Source organism: Cryptococcus neoformans, chromosome 2, assembly GCF_000149385.1.
Source record: "Cryptococcus neoformans var. neoformans B-3501A chromosome 2, whole genome shotgun sequence".
Lineage (NCBI taxonomy): Eukaryota > Fungi > Basidiomycota > Tremellomycetes > Tremellales > Cryptococcaceae > Cryptococcus > Cryptococcus deneoformans.
In genome coordinates this window covers 67,501-85,007 of record NC_009178.1, presented here as the reverse complement: position 1 = coordinate 85,007, position 17,507 = coordinate 67,501, and the positions used below count along the sequence as shown (strand labels likewise).

Below are 17,507 nucleotides of genomic sequence, written 5' to 3'. Positions count from 1 at the left end.
ACCTCACCATACCCTTCTTCTTCCCCCTCGTACGACCCGTTTAGCTCCCACTCATCTGTTCAACCACATCCTCCTCGATCACCCCGTTGTTTGACACCTTATCCTCACAATATCGCCTTTCGTTCCCCTTCCCCTTCTCCCACCCCTCGCCCTTTCCCTCCCTCCTCTCTTTCCCCTTCGCCCTCTCCCTTGCCATCCCCATCAGCATTGCAATCGGCGTACCCATACGCCTCATCATCATTCCCATACTCACCTTCTCTTTCTCAGTCTATGTCTTCGCTGCTGAGCCAGTCAAGTCCTTACCCTGAAAATACTCATCAGCTTGATGAAAGGGACTATGGAAGTGAGCGGGGAATGAAGACGCGTAGAGACAAGTATTCCTCTGTATGTTTTCTTCTTCTACTTTACCTTTACTTTTTCCGATCTATCCCTTCCTTCATGTTTGACACCATAGCCAACTGTTTAACGCGAATGCTAATCCCGTTTCTTCATCTCCATCCTCCCTAGACCCCATTATTTCTACTCCATCATTCAGCGAACAACCGCCCCCCTCACCTGCTCTTACCTCCCACACTTCGAATGTCCACTCTTCACTCCCCTTTGGGTATTGTTTCTCGTTCTCTCTCGTCTATTACTCTCTCCCACGATCACCGTAACAATCACCAGAGCCACAGCCAAACCAAGAGCCAGAGTCCAAAACAAAAGGATTATGCCTTATCCTTACCGCTATCACCAGCGCTGCTCCTCCGGAAAAGACGAGGTACTCTTCCCGCATATGAACACAAAAGCTCTGGTGCTGAAAACCGCGCGGGGGCTCAGAATGGAGTTAATGGGAGAGAAAGAGGAGGGGAACAAAAGGCCCAGAGGCCAAAACCCCTCAACTTACCGTTCAGTTTCATACCCAAAGCGAGGGAGTGGAGTCATCTTTCTCCGAATTCGATGGTGAAGATGGGAATGGGAGCGTTGGCATCTCCGATTTGTGCGAACCGCAATCACTCTGCCCCTCGTTCCCCACTTACCGGCTTCCTGTCTGGGGAAACTGTCAAACCCCAATTCACAGCCAAACCAGCCTCAGCATCCAGAAGTAATGAGGGGTAATGAAAGGTAATGAGCTGATATACCCATCTTCTCCATCTCCCAATCACTCTCCTACCCCTTCCTCCACCGATACATCTTCCTCATCGATCACTCTCGAGCTATCGTATAGGGCACATGGCGAAAGCGAGCGCAAGTGTGAACAATAATACTTCATCTCGGCAAGGGTGGGCAGTGGAACAAGAGGTGAGAGATAATGAATCGCAGGGTTATGGGAGAAATAGTCGATAAGACAAATGTGAGAAGACCTCAGGAGTTTCGTGGGGGGCGAATGGCTGGGGAAACGTTGGTATGGAATATGGATGAATCTTTCTTCATACGCAGCCATTGTAGTCGTATCACGTACTGTTACGAATAGATCATCGATACAGAGAGGGAACGTAAAACCTGATAGAATCGATGATATGCGTGAGCTGCACAAATAAAGTGAGAGTCCCTACTTCATTGTTTCACTGAGTGATAGAGCTCAAATGATGAGAAAGGTTTTCAGACAACCGCACGTGGCTGCTATACATAGTAGTCACTTGTTCGTTATTCTCTTCCATCACTGCAGCCCATAAAAAAAAGCCAAAACAAAAAATCAATCTGACGTACTCATCAGTATCGGAACTCATGTTGCCTCATTTATTGATATATAATCATTACGTAATATAATATCCCACATTCGTCAGTCGCCACCCAACAACTCAAGAACGATGTGGAGAAGGATCTTGAATTGTATTTTTATTCATAGAAAAATGTCGTTAGCGGACGCCCTTCTGGCAGACCTTGATGGTCTCTCGGATGACGAAGCTCGATCTCCTTCTCCTGGCCCCGAGGCCTCCTCCTCGTCAATGCCGCCTCCTGGTTTGCCTAACAAAGGAAAACGTCCTGCCAGCGCTATGGAAGTCGATGATGGCGAAGGAGGTGCGAATGAAGATGAGGGAGACGATATGAAGCTGGAAGACGGGACGAGTGCTGTGGGATTTGTACCTGAAGGAGGTGTAAGGCCTGCAGATGAGCTGGACAAGGAGGAAGTGGAAAAAACCGATATGAAGGGTGTCGAGGATGTGAAGAAAGTAGCCAGGTTGGCAGGAAGCCAGAAGCTTCGAGATGTTCTGGCAGTACGTGCATTTACTTTGGTCGTCAGGGTTCTAGCTAAGTGGTAATTTAGGATATCATAAAATACACCGAGTCTCCCACCGATATGTCTTCGTCTGCCGGTCCCCTCGAGGAGAATCCAGAGTACCATCTTGTTGTCACTGCGAACAACATGTCCGTCGAGGTTGACAACGAGATTCTCATCGTGCACAAATTCATTCGTGACCACTATGCTCCTCGATTTCCGGAACTCGAACAGCTCATTGCCGAACCTTGGACATACATTGCCGCCGTTAATGCCATCGGTCAGTCTGAAGATCTAACGAAGGTCACATTCCCCAACACCCTCCCTGCGGCTACTGTACTCTCTATCACTCTTACTGCTACGACTTCCCGTGGTCGGCCGCTCACGCCTGCAGAGTGGGAAACAATTCAGCGCGCCATCGCTGTCGCCCAAAATCTCCGTTCGGCCCGAGAACAAATTTTTTCCTACGTCGAGTCCCGTATGGCTGCTGTAGCACCTAATTTGTCTGCTATTGTGGGCACCGGTATCGCTGCCAAACTACTTGGTTTAGCAGGTGGTCTCCATGCGTTTAGTCGACAGCCGAGTTGTAATGTGATGCTTTTTGGCGCGATGAAGAAGACTTTGGCCACCTCTCATCTTTCTGCTGCCTCTCAGCAACGACATACCGGCTTTATCTTCCAAAGCTCTATAGTACAGAGTGCCCAGCCTGAAGATCGAAGAAGAGCTCAGCGAGCGGTGTCTGCCAAGTGTGCTCTTGCGGCCAGGATCGATGCAGGAAAGGGGTCTAGGGACGGATCTTATGGAAGAAAGTGTTTGGCGGATTTGCAAAAGAGGATTGAAAAGATGGCGGAACCTCCTCCCAACAAGATGATCAAGGCGTTGCCTATCCCTCAGGAGACTAACAGGAAGAAGCGTGGTGGTAAGAGGTCAGTTGTAATCATTTTGTCGATGAGGAAAGCACTATAACTGACTCAATACTTAAGAGCTCGAAAAGCCAAGGAAGCGTACGCCCAGACCGAATTGAGAAAGTTACAAAACCGAATGGAGTTTGGCAAGGCGGAAGAAGAGATCGGGGTGGACGACGAGACTGTTGGTTTGGGTATGATCGGTTCCGCCGGAAGGGTCCGAGGCGAGATGGCAGATGCGAGGAGTAAAGGTACATACATATCTATTTTTCCTGCTCCTTCTAATATCATGCTGACCATTTCTGTTTTAATTAGCTAAACTTTCTCGAGCCAACAAACTTCGAACTCAGCTCCTTGGTCGCTCAGTCACATCCAACGACGCTGCCAGCGGTATGGCCACCTCCTTATCATTCACGCCTGTCCAAGGTCTTGAAATAGTTACACCCTCCCTCTCTGCAGCCCAGAAAGTACAGGCTGCGAATGACAGATGGTTCTCCGGGGGTACATTTACGCATGTAAGGAAGGGGGGAAGCAGTATTCCGGGACAGGAACAGAAATAGGGGTTCAAGTGTGGTCCAGGATAGAGAATTGTATGTTTAGGTATGCATCATTCTTGTAAGTCTCAGAATCAGTATATGTTGGTAACTTTATAAGTAACGGGTAAGTAACCGGGTTTAATTGAGATTCGGGACAGTCACGAGTGGTGTCGATGGCTGCTTTCTGTAAATGACTTTGGCAAGATGACCACTATACATATATATATGTACAAACAAGTAATTTTCTCTGCGAAGGTTAATCAAGCTCGAAAAACAATTCTTGATCTGCACATCACTTCATTTTTATCGCCCACTGGACAACACCTTCACCATCTCCGCATTCTCTTTCTCCAGCTTACCAACCTTGTCAACCAATCCTCCCATTTTATCCAATAACCATTTCCCCCTATCTCTAATCGCACTGTTTCCACCCAAACCCAGCCATCCGCCCGAAACTCCAATCGCGTTGGAGCCACCCTCCGTCGTGATGTTTTTGAGATTCATCAGTTCTTGCTCATATGCTTTGATATCGGATTCGGATTTGGCGATGATGGCGTTGTTGTACTCGATTTGACATGATGATTTGAAAATGGGATCTACAAACAAGAAGATTTGTCATCAGCTCATCCTCTGGGCAGCCAGTTTGTGATGCTTTGCGCGATTGAAGCGGGCGGTGTAACGTACCATTGACGAGTGCTTGGAAGACGTATCTAAACACGGGCTTGCCAGGCTTGACCATTGATGCACGTCCATCGATATACGACACAGACACCAGCTCATGCTCTTCAAGCGCCTTCAAACTCTGTTCAGCGCCTTTGAAAGGGAATTCTTGAAGCATCTTGTTATACGGTATCTATCGGACGGAACCGTGCATCAGCTTGCCTGCAACTTTCTGGGTGTTGCAAAGACGATTAACCTACCTCTCCTTTGTTAGCGAGTTCAGAGACAACTTTCCAAGCCTGCGCTCTGGTCCACTGCAACGCCTTTGCATCCTCACTGTCATCTCCAAACGCCGCCTTTCTCAGTTCTACCACATTCCTCAGAATGATGTCATCCACCGCATCCTTGATCTTCGATCCAGTTCGAACCTTGTACACCAAATTTTCGAGGTCGACCATACGACCTCCCAACTTGGCTATCTGTGCGCTATCCTCTGGAGAAAGAGTATAAGCTTTGGGATCCGAGCCCTGTTTTTGAGACTCATTGCCGGCGTTCGCAGTACTAGTTGAATTAGAGGCGGTGGTAGTCGTGGTCGCAGCTGTGTGCGGTCGAAGTTTGTCCCTTACATATGCCAAGGCATTCACCTCATCCGCATCTGCTAATCCTACTGTATTAAGCGGCTTGGCCGGTAACGCCCTTGTCAGCGCCTTGGTAGCCGTTGGACCTTCGGTAACAACTATCACATGTGCCACTTTGTTCTCTACCAGACTCGCGCCCCATTCCGCAAGGACATTCCATAGATCACCTTTCGCAGTCTTCTGTGCAAAGTTTTTGAGGACAACGATGGGGAGGGACTTGATTGTTTCGCTTTCGACATCAAGTTCTGTGGATGCCGTCGTTTGCAGCTCGAGTTTTTCAGATTCGACCTTGTCTGTTGAGGCAGTCAGGGAAGTAAGGACGGTATCACCCTGGATTGGAGCTACATTTCCACCCATAGGGACCGCTAACGGGACGCTATCCCAATCTTGCTCCTCAAACGGTTCATCTCCGACCCCCAATTCACTCAAGCCATTACCGGCTACACAATCCAGTCTTCCATCGTGCCAACCTCTTGCGATCATCTGTCTCTTTCTCTGCCTCATCTTATCAGTCTCAACTTGGTCTTTTTGGGCCTGGAATGCTTCCTGATGAGATTTTTGGGCATGGGTGGAGACGTCTTTGAGAGCGCCACCGACGATTTCGAGCATTTGACGAAGTTGTTGGTCGACAGGCGTGGAGAACCCTGCTTTTTGGCCGATGAGGCCGACAGCGGCGAGGTCGATGAGTCCGGAAAGGGATGACATGAATGAGAAGACCGGGTAATAACCTTGGCTTATGTTAGCTGAAAAGTCCTTGCATGGAAGGGCTCAAAAGCTCACCTGTTTGGTCTGCTAGGGCACTGACCAAACCAGCATCGTTCTTTGCTTTCGCAATCTCTTCACAATCAATGACCATCGCCGGCCTAAGCACCTGCCTGTCAGCTAAAAGAGATCTTTTGCCTAGCAAAATAATAAGGCTGCAAACTCACTTATCCTGCTGCTTCAACACTCTTGTCACAAGGCTTGATTTTCCGCTACCAGGTGGACCGGTTATGGTTATGAACGTCGAAGGATACTCTGCCAGCCACTGTTCCACACCCTTCTCTGCTTCAATCCTGTCCGCCCATGCATTCTTGCCGATAGCTTCCTCTGAATTCTCTGTTTCTGAAGTTGAAGAGTTGAGGAAGCCGAATGAAGTTGGGAGTACAAACTTCTGACGAAGTGCTGTTTATGATGTGTGATTAGTTAAAATAGAACAATCAACGGAAGGGAAGAGGAAGGAAATTACTTTTGATAAGAGAGTATTCGTTGATATCCCATACACCTTCAAGCTTAGATCGCACAAAGAATGCCCTGATAGGATCAAAGAACTATAACCTTGCTTCAGTTGTTTTCTTCTCCAACGTTTGCCGTGTTTAGAACCCACAGTGTAACTCAAGGTACCAATTAAAAAGGCAACCACTGGAAGAACGAGTCTGGGATGGGAGCTTATCCAGTCTCTCAGGGCGTGAGCCTTCAATGGCCTTTCGTAGAATAACCTAAGCCTGCTCAGTGGGATAGGTTTATCAGTGGCCGAGGAGAGAACACGAATGGTGAAATCTGCTGTATTAGTCGGCGTTGAATATCCGTGAAGCTATAAGTGCGGCATAATTAGACCTAATTCATCATACATGGGAGAGCAATTAGGACTTACAGCATTGATTGCTATAGCTGCAGGAGAGAGGCGCGAGAATGAAACGGATGCAAAACGCAGCGAGCCTGCTGGCACAGGAGTAGGGGGCTGGATATCTGCCAGACGACCGTATGGCTTCACGATAGTTAAGAAATGGATCATTCAATGGTAAATAGTGCTTACTCGGAAGAGTGTATATAGCATTTCCTGAGAGACATCGGGCCCGTCGAACTCGACTCTCAATCTGTTTGATGGGAAGCGATTCATATCCTATGACACATTAGCTTTCTCTTTTCCCCGGTCTATAAAAGCCTCAGCTTACCTCTGTCCATTGCTTGCCCTTTACAACCCATACTCGTCCACCTCCAGCAGCGCCTTGCAGTCCCTTCACGGCCCCTGCGCTTCCCTTTACTAAACCCCCTTCATCTCCATCCATCGCTGCATCTTCACCATCCTCCGCTCTTGATGAGTATAGTGTATGACCGGGTACTTTTCTATCGTCATGCCACTTTTTCTGCGCCCACCAGTTGCCTAACCAGCTGGGCCATCCTCCATGTTTCTGGGCTGATTCCTCTAGAGGAGATATGAATAACCGACCAGGCTGGTTTTGTGTGTAGGACGAGGGCGTCGACTCCACACCGATCCTGGCAGCTTTCTCCTCATCTACCTTCTCTTCTTCCTTCGAAGCCTGCTCCTCTGTTGGAGCGATATAGGAAAAATGTAAGAACACACCCCCATCTTTCCTGCTGACTTCCCAGTTTTCAACTTGGAACCCATGGACTTTAACGTCGTTTGCAATGGCATGCAGATGTTCGAGAAGCGCTTCTTCTCTAAGAAAAGAAGCAATACTGGGCCTGAAATCCAATCTTCCCAGCTGAATAGGGAAGACGTTGGAGATGTAGAATGATGCCGTGCTTCGAGGAGCTGATGACGAAGAAGTGGGCAAAGCAGTGGATGAATCGGTAAGAATGGAACGGGAAATGTGGTTGCGGAATCGGAAGAGAGGTAAGGAGCGGTTTGGATACCGAAGAGGGAGTGATCTGGGCCGTATCATATGGTGGCTGTTTGACGTGTAAAGGTAGTGCGTGATTAAACCATGAAAAAATCAAGAGTACACTTGGAGAACATCGGGAGAAGATGAATATCGTAAACTAACGACTTCTCGCCCCGCTGAACAAGTCAAGTGAGTGACGTCATGTCCTGACGCGTAAACATAAAAGAGGAATTGAAATGAATAATAACATAAAAATAATTTTAAAAAAGTGTTGTGAATGATACGTTGACTTATTTTATCATTTCCTTGCTCTTGCATGGAACGTTTTTGCATTTTAGACTCTTAGATGTCTTTTAGGGGTTTACACGATTTCTTTTAACAGTCTTGGGTTTTAGGATGCCTTTCTCCAATCTTTGGCTTTGGGATTCTGGTGCACCTTGACTATCTTTCCGTCGTGATTATCTACAAAAGAAGGAACCATCCCAGAGGACGGATGCCACGATCTGCATTCTCCATTAATCTAACCGGTTTGCTGCTTACTCCCTCACTCTTGCATCGTCACGTCCTCCGCCGGGAGCTGTCCCTCTTGCTGTCCCGCCCCACCTTCATTCTGGCCCTCAGCTGAAGCCTCAGCTTGAGACTCGCCTTCAGCCTCTGGCCCCTCCTCTGGCTCCCCCCTACTCCTCCTCCATCCTCTCAAAATCCCTTCCACACCTTCATTCTCCCACACCCTAAATCCACCTCTCTGTGCCGCTGCTGATTTGCTCACATCCTCCACTCCTTGTCCCTCGGCAGGACCGATAATGGCTATAGAAGTATTCAAAGAGGAGAGATGTTTGTCCTGTTGAAGGGTATCATGCAAAGCCGAAAGACCATGGTTGATCAACTCTTCAAGTGAGGCGTTGGGGAACAGATGATAGTTTTTTTCAAGGTATGTCTTTGCCGATTGAGAGCGGGCACCGATGGAGTGGGCATAGTATTCAAAAGCGGTGCCGGCTGGGGAGAATTCAAAGAGGTGAGGGCCGGTTTCCTGTTATGACATGACATGTGTGAGTTAGCTCGGCGTTCGAAAAGAAAAGAAAAAATAGAAAGGAAATCAGAAGGCGAGATGAAGGGTTCAACCTACGTCCTTTCCGATAACAAGGAATCCAACTCCATACGGTCTTCGCCCATACTCTTGAGTGTTTGTTTGAGCGCGGTCGGCGATACTTTGGACGAGACGAGCGACAGGCGTGGCGCGACCGTATGTCATCCTAGATTGCATAGCCTTTTGTCGCATATAATTGCTATATTACAGGCAGTTAGCAACCCTGATAATTTAAAAGAGAGCATGTCGTCTTCTAAGAAGAAAAAATGTTAAAGACATACCTCAAGACACGAGCATCGCTGGTCAAACCAGCAATGGCGACACCAACGTGATCGTCAATCCTGATGAGCTTCTTCTGATATGTCGCAAGCTCGCCAGTTGATCGCTACATCATTGCTCCTTGTAAGCGTTCCCTTCATTGTAGCTGCCACGACCCCACGAGAGAGCAACACACCTTGAGAGTAAGCAAGACGGCGTGGGTGTTGGACCTGAGGCCGATGGCTGCTGAACCCTGTTTGACGGCTTCGAGAGCGTACTCTACTTGAAAAAGCTTTCCCTGGGGGGAGAAGGTAGTGTTATCCGAGTCGTACGAGTTTCTGAACATGGTGGGGCAAGCAGAAGTGACGAGTGCAGAAGTAAGAAGCAGTAGAAAGCGAAGATGACACCTGGGCGGAGACCGCGCGTCGATGGTGAGATGGAAATATTACGTAAACTGACAGGTGGAGGTCTTGAAGATTTCTGATGATTGGGCGGTTATTTTCTGACTTTTCGAGTTGTCTCTATACAAACACATCCTACAATGAGGCCCTTAACAGAGGAAGAGACAAAGGCTGTGTTCGAAAAGCTCGCAAACTACATCGGAAAGAACCTCGTTCACCTCATCGACAGGGATGAGGATGACGAGTACTGCTTCCGTCTCCACAAAGACAGGTATGTTCTTTCTAGCTGGACTCCTGTTGCCTGGAAAGGACTAACATGAAAGAATGGCCGTAGAGTGTACTATCTCCCCCTTCCCATGCTCCACTTGGCCACCTCTGTCGCCCGACCTAATCTCGTTTCTCTCGGTACATGTTTCGGTAAATTCTCAAAAACTGGCAAATTCAAGCTTGGTATAATGTGTTTGGACTATCTCGCCAAGTACGCAAAGTACAAGGTGCGTCTCTATTTCCATCTACCATCTCTATTCCAATCCCTCTTTCCCTTATCTATTATCCCTCGTCCAGCTTCCCTTGTCTCTCGATACGGCTTGAGTCCCGGGCTGGTGGGGTCAGGATTTGGTGTAGAGTATTGAGTGTTACTGGAACTGGAACTGACGAAAAGACCTGTGTGATTCTGGTTTAACCCTTTAGGTCTGGATTAAGCCTTCTGGAGAACTTCCTTTCCTCTACGGTAACCACGTCGCCAAAGCGCATTTGGGAAGGATAACGGAGGATACACCCGAACATCAGGGTGTGGTGGTGTACAACATGTCGGATGTGCCTTTAGTGCGTTCCCAATTTTAATTCATATCCCCCTCCCTCTTCCCCCCTTCCTCGTCTGAATATGGAATTGACGGGGTCTGTGCTAACCAAATTTTCCAATTATTCGGAAAACAGGGATTCGGAGTAACAGCCCGCTCAACACTCGATACACGTAAACTCGATCCGACGGGTATTATCGTCTTCCACCAAGCGGACGTTGGAGAGTTCTTGCGTGATGAGGATACCATGTTCTAAGCTCTTTCACCAGGTTAGGAATAGCAGTGGAAGTCGGGAGGGTTTGGAGGAATAGACGGAATAGGTGAAGAGGCGAGGCTCCGAAAAGAGAGGAAAGAAAGGGGGGAATGAACCGAAAGATGAGGGATGAGGTTCTGGGATAGAAAGACTGTTTCCGGGGGACGATTAGCTCGATACCAGTTGCCAAACCAAGATGATACGTGGAGCTCAGAGCTATAAGATTGAGAGATTAGATTTGAGTGGGAGACATTCCGAGGGTCTGAGGGTTCAGAAAAGAATGTTTGACTTTGGGCATCATCTCCATTTTTTTTATTTCGTGTAATGAGTGTTAATGTATTCTACTTCTAAAAATCCATAATAAAATGTACACGCACCCATTCACATCCAGCAGACACTGAAGGAAACAGAAATAATCGAAGATAGGAAATCATAATACATGAATATTCCCAAAAATACGAGACGTGAGAATATCTAGGATGAATGGGTGACTAATGCGATAGATAATGCGATAACATGGAATGCTGGGTATAAATTTGAATGCCTCTACCACCACTATCACCAACCACTATTCGAACAACGATCAACGTAGTGGTAAACATCCTCATTTCTATAGTTATTCTTCCTGGTCAAGGGATCAGTAAACAAATGTAGGACGATGGAATCTTGGAACTGGAACTTACTTGATTCAGAAAGGAATGAGTATGCAGTAACCCTTCCTTCCCCCATGCCGTTTTCGTTGGTCCGTTCCATCTCTTTCACGTTTTGCGTCCTGCATTCCTTCCATTTGATTGACTGACTAATGGAGCGACTTTTCTGAACTGATCATACAACAATTAAGTTCTTACAGAAACTTCTCTTTTCGCCTACTGTGAGAATCATATCAGCACCGATGTAAATGATCCGCAATGGTCGGAGAAACTTACCTACATTAATAAGAAATCATAAAACCCAAACACCAAGATCTCATCCCATCTTTTCCTAACCCTTCTTGAATCTCACTGTCTAATCCTTGTACACCTCCCCCTTCGTATCATTCATTCTCGCACCAGCTCTCTTCTTCCTATGAAACATGATCAAATCCGCCAACCGGCTGTATTTCCTCCTCAACGAGAGCGCAAATGAGCCGGGGGTCATCTCAAGGATACGTTGCGTTCGGAAATGGCGGACTGGAATGTTCCCAAAGATGGGCAGAACAATGCCATAAACACCTTTTTGCACTGGTTGGTTCGGGTCTTGGTTCTTTGAAGAGGTGAAATTGAACTCAGACTCAGAATCACGGCCAAACTCGGATGAAGACAAAGAAGAAGATGAAAAGTCGTTTTGCTCGCTTTGGTGCAGGGGTTTGTCGGTAGGACATGGGCAGAGCGTACGATAAGTGTACACGGGTCGGGAAGGATCTTCTTCCGACGCAATTTTGGCTTCTGCTTCTGCTTGCTCTTCCCGAGAGAGGGGAATCCAAACTCGTCTTGTTTTCATCTCTTCCAACTGCTGCAACGCGTGGTCGATGACAGAAATTGTGATGATGGATGGTTTCCAAAGCGCGTCACTTGGTCTCCAGCGGTTCAAGAGGGTTTCCGCTTGAGAAGTGGTTTCGGCTTTTTCCACCGCTGAACGTTCAGCAGAAGGAAGATTGGAGGATTCCATGGGAGGAGGGAAGGGAGACGAGAGGTTGTATTTGTGTCGCCTATTGGGGGGACCAAACACAGGTTGGACCTGCAGACCTAACAGCTCTTTTTCCAACTCGTCCTGTCCTTCTTCCTCAGCATACTCATCCTTCTTGCCCTCAAATTCATCCACCACCAAATCCCACTCCTCATCCTCTTCTCTGCTCTTATCCATCTCTTCCATTGGTTCTCTCTTTTCCCTCATTGCCTCTCTACGTCTGAAACGATATCTCGCATACCGCCTCATAAGCACCATCTCCGCCACCCTGAACCCGCCTTCCACATCTCCGACCCTGATCAAGGCAACAGTAAGATGATTATAATTCTCCGCGTCAAAGCCGAATCCGGCCGTGTCGACAGCATTCCACAACTTCCTCACTTCCTTGTACCGCCCAGCTGAGGATAGACTGTCAAGAGCAATAGAGAGGGGGATGCACAGGATCGAATCGTTGGTGCGTACAGGCAAGTCTTGGCCGCGACCTCTGGTCACCCATGACGGCTTGAAGTTCACATTTTCCACCGCATAGTTGTATATCTTCTCCCAAACTTCCAACACTTTATCGACATCTCCTGCTCGACGATGAACATCCATCAACTGCGTCCACATCTGCACCCTCTGTCTCGGGCCGCTTTGCCCATCAGAATCGGCCAAATCAAAGTAATTCTGCGCCTCTTCCCATCTCTGTAGCTCTCCATGCGCACGGACCAAGGGCGAGAAAATGTTCTGGTTGATGAGCGCTCTGTCCGCACCAATATCCGCAATTTGTCCTTTGGCGACTTCAGTGTGTACAGACATGGCGAAAGCGTGCGCTTGCTCCAATGCTCGCTCACCCCTTGCATCGGTGAATGATTGAATAATCATACCATACGTGACACTCGAAGGCAAGATACCTCGCTTGATCATCTCGTTGTACACCGCTTTCGAGCTTGCAGCGTCGTCGATCCGGATATACCCATGCAAAAGAATTGAGAAATGGTAAACGTTAGGAGAAGGGCCGTGATATTGTCGAGAGAGACTGTCCATCTCTTCGTAAAGATCCCTAGCGAGATCCATATCCCCGCTGTCACATGCAGACATGAGGACCAACGCCCAGCCATTGCTCGTTGGCTTCTTGATCTGCCTGAACAATTTGATCACGCTTTCCGTAGGTGCAGGTAACCAAACAAGAGCTTGGATAATTGTCGATAATACGGGATCTGTCATTCTCATCTGTGGATCAAGGGATGCCCAGCGCTTGGCGGCTTGTCCCCAGTTTCCAGCTTGAACTTCTGCGTTAATCATGGCGGCATGAGCGATGGGATCAGGCTTGACACCAGCTTCGATCATGGCGCGATAAACATTTTCCGCATTCACTGGATCTCGACGCTTGGCAAAAAGGGTAATGAGAGTCGTATAAGTGTACAAGTCAGGCACTAGGCCAGATTCAACAAGGTGATCAAATGTGCTGACGGCAGAATTAACATTGACCTGGCCGGCATAGAGTTTCAGCAAGGCGTTGTAAGCGTACATTGACGGCCCGCGCAATGCGGTCATACGATCGAGCACCGACTTGGCTTCCTCAGCTTCGTTGGCAGCGATATGAGTCATAAAGAGGATTTCGAGCGCAAGAGGGTTGTTGGTCCAGTGTTCGCCCACGCGTTCTTTAAGAACACCAATAGTCTCCTCCACTTTACCTCTTTCTGCATAAATCTTGGCCAGTTCGACACGATCATGCCACGACGCCTCCCACTCTGTCGAAAGGACATGCCAAGCAGCCGCTTCTTCTTCCATCCAGCCCACCCGGCCCGCGAAAGACAATATTCGTCGTTGAGCTGAGCGGCTAAGGGGGCTGTGAAGAGTCTTCATGCGTTGAAGAGTTTCCTTGGCATTCTCGTGTCTGGTGACAGCCAGCTGTTCGCATAAAAAGATGGCAGCATCAGCTGGAACTGTGATCCCTCTGTCCGCAAGGACCTGATGAAGATCCAACGCATCTTGTAGTCGGCTTCGATCTTGTGAAAGACCGACAAACATCAAAGTCCCTAACCACCTCGTCCTTGCCGTCGGATGTTGACTATACTCTTCGCTCCACCACTGGATCGGGTTATTCACTCGAGTAAGCGCCCTGAAAAAGATCCTCGCTACATTATCGTAGAACCGATGCATTGGCTTGGTGCTCTGGATGAGCTGGTGGCGGAAACTGGTGGGGCAGATACGAAGAAAGTCGACAAGATCGTGATTGCGGTCGGCGGCGAGAACAGCTCCTTCGTACAGTTTGAGGTAGCAATAGTCGTATTTGGGATAAGCGTCTACTTGACCATTGTGAGTGGTGATTCGAGTGATAATCCTCGCCAGACCAGTGACCATTTCTTTCCTTGCCTTATCCCATTCCTCAACTTGTACATAGGCCAGTGATGCGATAGCGTGACCTAGAGAATGGGTGATCAAAGTGAAAGTTAGGCTCCTTCCTTTTTGCAAGATCTCCTCGACCTCGGCACTGGACCCTCCAAGCCGCGATACCGCAAAAGCCCTAACAGCCGCAGCCACCATGGGCATCGCCTTCTGGTTGCTATCGCCAATGGTATCCAAATCCAACAACTGCTCTAAGCCACTTGCCAGCCATACCCATTCATTTGCATTGGCCGTTTGACGGAATAACTCAAAAATCCAGGCAAGGTTGGATATTGAGCCAAGCTTCTTGAACGCCAAAGGCTCCGGCACCAACATGTTGAATTCTTGTATGAAATCGGAGGCAGACTTGAATTCTTTATGGAGAAGCTTCTGATATAGCTTGGCAGGAATACAAAATTCGGGAGATGGAGGGAAGACTGGGTTGATGAACTGGTTGTGCACCGATAGAACTTGAGAGTGTTTGTATCTCTGACGTTCTCGTTGATCACCTGTATGGGCCTCTTTAGATGAAATTGGGGTAGAGAAGGAGTTATAAGGATGGGTGTCGTCGACATGTTGGACAGCGCTACTCGAATACGACCGTATTGACTGGGTGTGTGCCGAAGACCGTATCATCTAACTCGTCATCAGTATTGAAGTTCTTCTCTGCAACAAAATACAATTCACCTGGGATAATCCTCTATTTTCTAATTGAGTCAAACTTCCTTCTCTGGCTGCGACCGGCCAGCGCTGAGGGGCGCACGTTGCGCATAAATGTACTGGTTGAGATTTGGCCACCAGAGTTTGTGACACCTACATAGCGTCAGCATCCAGTCGCATACAAACGAAAGCATCGCCGCTCACTTTTGAAAATACTCTTGAAGGTGCGCCACTAATCCTGCGAACAGCAGTCGTTGCTCCAAGCTGTTGGAGATACTCATTGTGGACAAGCGTCAAAACGTGAGCGACAGAGGTCGAGGAGGTGGCGGTCCTAGGAAAAATACGAGTAGCTCGAGAAGGAAGCATGGATGGCGGAATTAGGATGGTAGCCAAGTGCGGCTACTTTTTGTGGGGGAATGATTGGGAAAATGGGCCTCTGAGTGAAAAGTTAAGGGAATGAGCCTCGGTTTCCAAAGAAATGGATTGGTGGACGAGAAATCTCGGAGAGTGTTGGAAAGGTTTTACGTAATGGTGGAACAGACCGAGGACGGCAAAAGGTTGATCCCGTTTGGTCCCCTTTTGTATTTTTGTAATACTTATTTATGTTTACTTACTATAATACTACTAATTAACGCACGCTCCTACTAAGAGGAAATAACACGTCATGTTAACAAATAATTAATTAATAAAAGTAGTCTTCTTCTCATCCAGGCCCGACGCGCCGTGCTGGCGATGGCGATCTCTACAACATCCCCCCGACCATACTCCTACATCCCCGTTTATCCCCCTTCCGTCCTTCCTCCTACCTGCACCTGCCTGAGTAACCATGGTGAGTGACAATCCCAGCTAACAACGCCCCCTTGCTCTCGCTTACCACCCAAACACAGCCCATGTTACTCGACATCACCGTACGTCACATACCTCCAGCCTGCGATCCATCACCTTCCCCACACGTCCACTAACCCCCCTTACCTACAGAGGAAACTACTGGCCCGATCAGACAGGGTCAAGTCAGTAGACTTCCACCCTACAGAACCCCATGTCATCTGCGGTTTATAGTAAGTCATATACCGTCTCTGAACCTTCACCGGTGCCATGCGCATTGGGTGTAGCGAGAAAAAGGGCGGAAAGAACTTAAAAGCTGACTGGCATGCGCTTCTATATAGTAATGGTCAAGTCAAGATATGGGACTATGAGACAGGCACAGATGTCAAGGCTTTTGAAGTGACAGACGTCCCCGTCCGATGCGTCCGCTATATCGCCCGAAAGAACTGGTTCGTTTCTGGCTCTGACGATTTCCAACTCCGAGTATACAACATCTCTACCGGCGAGAAGATTACCCAATTCGAGGCGCACCCAGATTATATCAGATGTCTGACTGTTCACCCGACGTTGAGCTTGGTCTTGACTGGTAGTGACGATATGACTATCAAGTGCTGGGACTGGGACAAGGGATGGCGATGTGTTCAGGTGGGTTTCTTGTTCAATCGTTCTTTCGTCGGCATCAAAAAGCTAAACCCTAGGGAAGATCTTTGAAGGGCACACCCACTACATTATGGCTCTCGCCATCAACCCAAAGGACCCTCAGACATTTGCGTCCGCCTGTTTGGACCATACCGTCAAGGTCTGGTCTCTTGGAAACTCGGTCCCCAACTTTTCTCTCGAGGCGCACGAAAAGGGTGTCAACTATGTCGACTACTACCATGGCGGTGATAAGCCCTATATCGTGACAACTGGTGATGACCGGTAAGTTTCTTACTTGCCCTTCGTTTCTGTTATGCACTATGTTAAAACATTCCATTCCCATAGACTTGTCAAGATTTGGGATTACCACTCTAAATCCTGCGTGCAAACCCTCGAATCACACACTGCCAACGTGTCGTTTGCCATCTTCCACCCATCACTGCCTATCATCGTCTCTGGTTCCGAAGACGGGACCGTCAAGATCTGGCACTCTGCTACTTATCGACTGGAGAACACTCTAAGTTATGGGCTTGAGAGGGCTTGGTGTGTGGCGTACAAGAAGAGCGGGAATGAAGTTGCTGTCGGTTTCGATGAAGGTGCTGTTGTCGTCAAAGTGAGTCTTTTCTTGTAGGTTGATCTCTTTTAACGTTTTGTTGCAAAGCTCGGTCGAGATGAACCCGCCGTATCAATGGACACTTCTGGCAAAATCGTTTACGCCCGCAACACTGAAATCCTCACTGCCAACCTCTCCACTCTCTCCGACAGTGAACCCCTCGAAGACGGACAACGTGTCCCCCTCCCACTCCGTGACCTCGGCACCACCGAAGTCTACCCCCAATCTCTCCAACACAGCCCCAACGGCCGATTCGTCACTGTCTGCGGCGATGGCGAGTACATCATTTACACTTCCCTTGCGTGGAGGAACAAGGCGTTTGGGAATGGATCGAGCTTTGCTTGGGCGGGCGACTCGAATACCTATGCTGTGCAAGAAGGCAAGGCTAAGA

The 17,507-nt window shown here is 48.4% G+C and overlaps 6 protein-coding genes across 6 annotated transcripts in view; 3 read left to right on the top strand and 3 right to left on the bottom strand.

Moving 5' to 3' along the window:
• Positions 1-1,832: 1,832 nt before the first annotated feature.
• CNBB0260 (hypothetical protein) lies at positions 1,833-3,665 on the top strand (the record flags this gene model as incomplete). Its single annotated transcript, XM_772359.1, has 4 exons — positions 1,833-2,198; positions 2,249-3,126; positions 3,184-3,356; positions 3,421-3,665. The coding sequence occupies 4 exons, from the start codon at positions 1,833-1,835 to the stop codon at positions 3,663-3,665; spliced, it is 1,662 nt and encodes a 553-aa protein (XP_777452.1).
• Positions 3,666-3,944: 279 nt separating this feature from the next.
• CNBB0250 (hypothetical protein) lies at positions 3,945-7,605 on the bottom strand (the record flags this gene model as incomplete). Its single annotated transcript, XM_772358.1, has 10 exons — positions 3,945-4,237; positions 4,326-4,494; positions 4,562-5,667; positions 5,720-5,814; positions 5,869-6,103; positions 6,168-6,249; positions 6,306-6,512; positions 6,573-6,686; positions 6,735-6,821; positions 6,874-7,605. 10 exons carry the CDS (start codon positions 7,603-7,605, stop codon positions 3,945-3,947), a joined length of 3,120 nt encoding a protein of 1,039 aa, XP_777451.1.
• Positions 7,606-8,089: 484 nt separating this feature from the next.
• On the bottom strand, positions 8,090-9,236 carry CNBB0240 (hypothetical protein; the record flags this gene model as incomplete). Its single annotated transcript, XM_772357.1, has 4 exons — positions 8,090-8,575; positions 8,672-8,831; positions 8,914-9,017; positions 9,087-9,236. 4 exons carry the CDS (start codon positions 9,234-9,236, stop codon positions 8,090-8,092), a joined length of 900 nt encoding a protein of 299 aa, XP_777450.1.
• Positions 9,237-9,431: 195 nt separating this feature from the next.
• CNBB0230 (ribosome biogenesis protein NIP7) lies at positions 9,432-10,347 on the top strand (the record flags this gene model as incomplete). The annotated part of the gene is made up of 4 exons (XM_772356.1): positions 9,432-9,562; positions 9,626-9,785; positions 9,982-10,116; positions 10,228-10,347. 4 exons carry the CDS (start codon positions 9,432-9,434, stop codon positions 10,345-10,347), a joined length of 546 nt encoding a protein of 181 aa, XP_777449.1.
• Positions 10,348-11,349: 1,002 nt separating this feature from the next.
• On the bottom strand, positions 11,350-15,405 carry CNBB0220 (hypothetical protein; the record flags this gene model as incomplete). The annotated part of the gene is made up of 3 exons (XM_772355.1): positions 11,350-15,015; positions 15,067-15,192; positions 15,244-15,405. 3 exons carry the CDS (start codon positions 15,403-15,405, stop codon positions 11,350-11,352), a joined length of 3,954 nt encoding a protein of 1,317 aa, XP_777448.1.
• A 460-nt stretch (positions 15,406-15,865) lies between these two features.
• CNBB0210 (hypothetical protein) overlaps positions 15,866-17,507 on the top strand; it is a gene marked incomplete at both ends in the record, with an annotated part of 2,959 nt that continues 1,317 nt past the window's right edge. Inside the window, 7 exons of the mRNA XM_772354.1 lie at positions 15,866-15,868; positions 15,927-15,947; positions 16,018-16,097; positions 16,206-16,509; positions 16,568-16,785; positions 16,849-17,116; positions 17,165-17,507. The exon at positions 17,165-17,507 is cut by the window's right edge and continues 343 nt beyond it. Of these exons, the coding sequence (XP_777447.1) occupies positions 15,866-15,868; positions 15,927-15,947; positions 16,018-16,097; positions 16,206-16,509; positions 16,568-16,785; positions 16,849-17,116; positions 17,165-17,507 (1,237 nt within the window). The remainder of the gene's footprint in view (positions 15,869-15,926; positions 15,948-16,017; positions 16,098-16,205; positions 16,510-16,567; positions 16,786-16,848; positions 17,117-17,164) is intronic.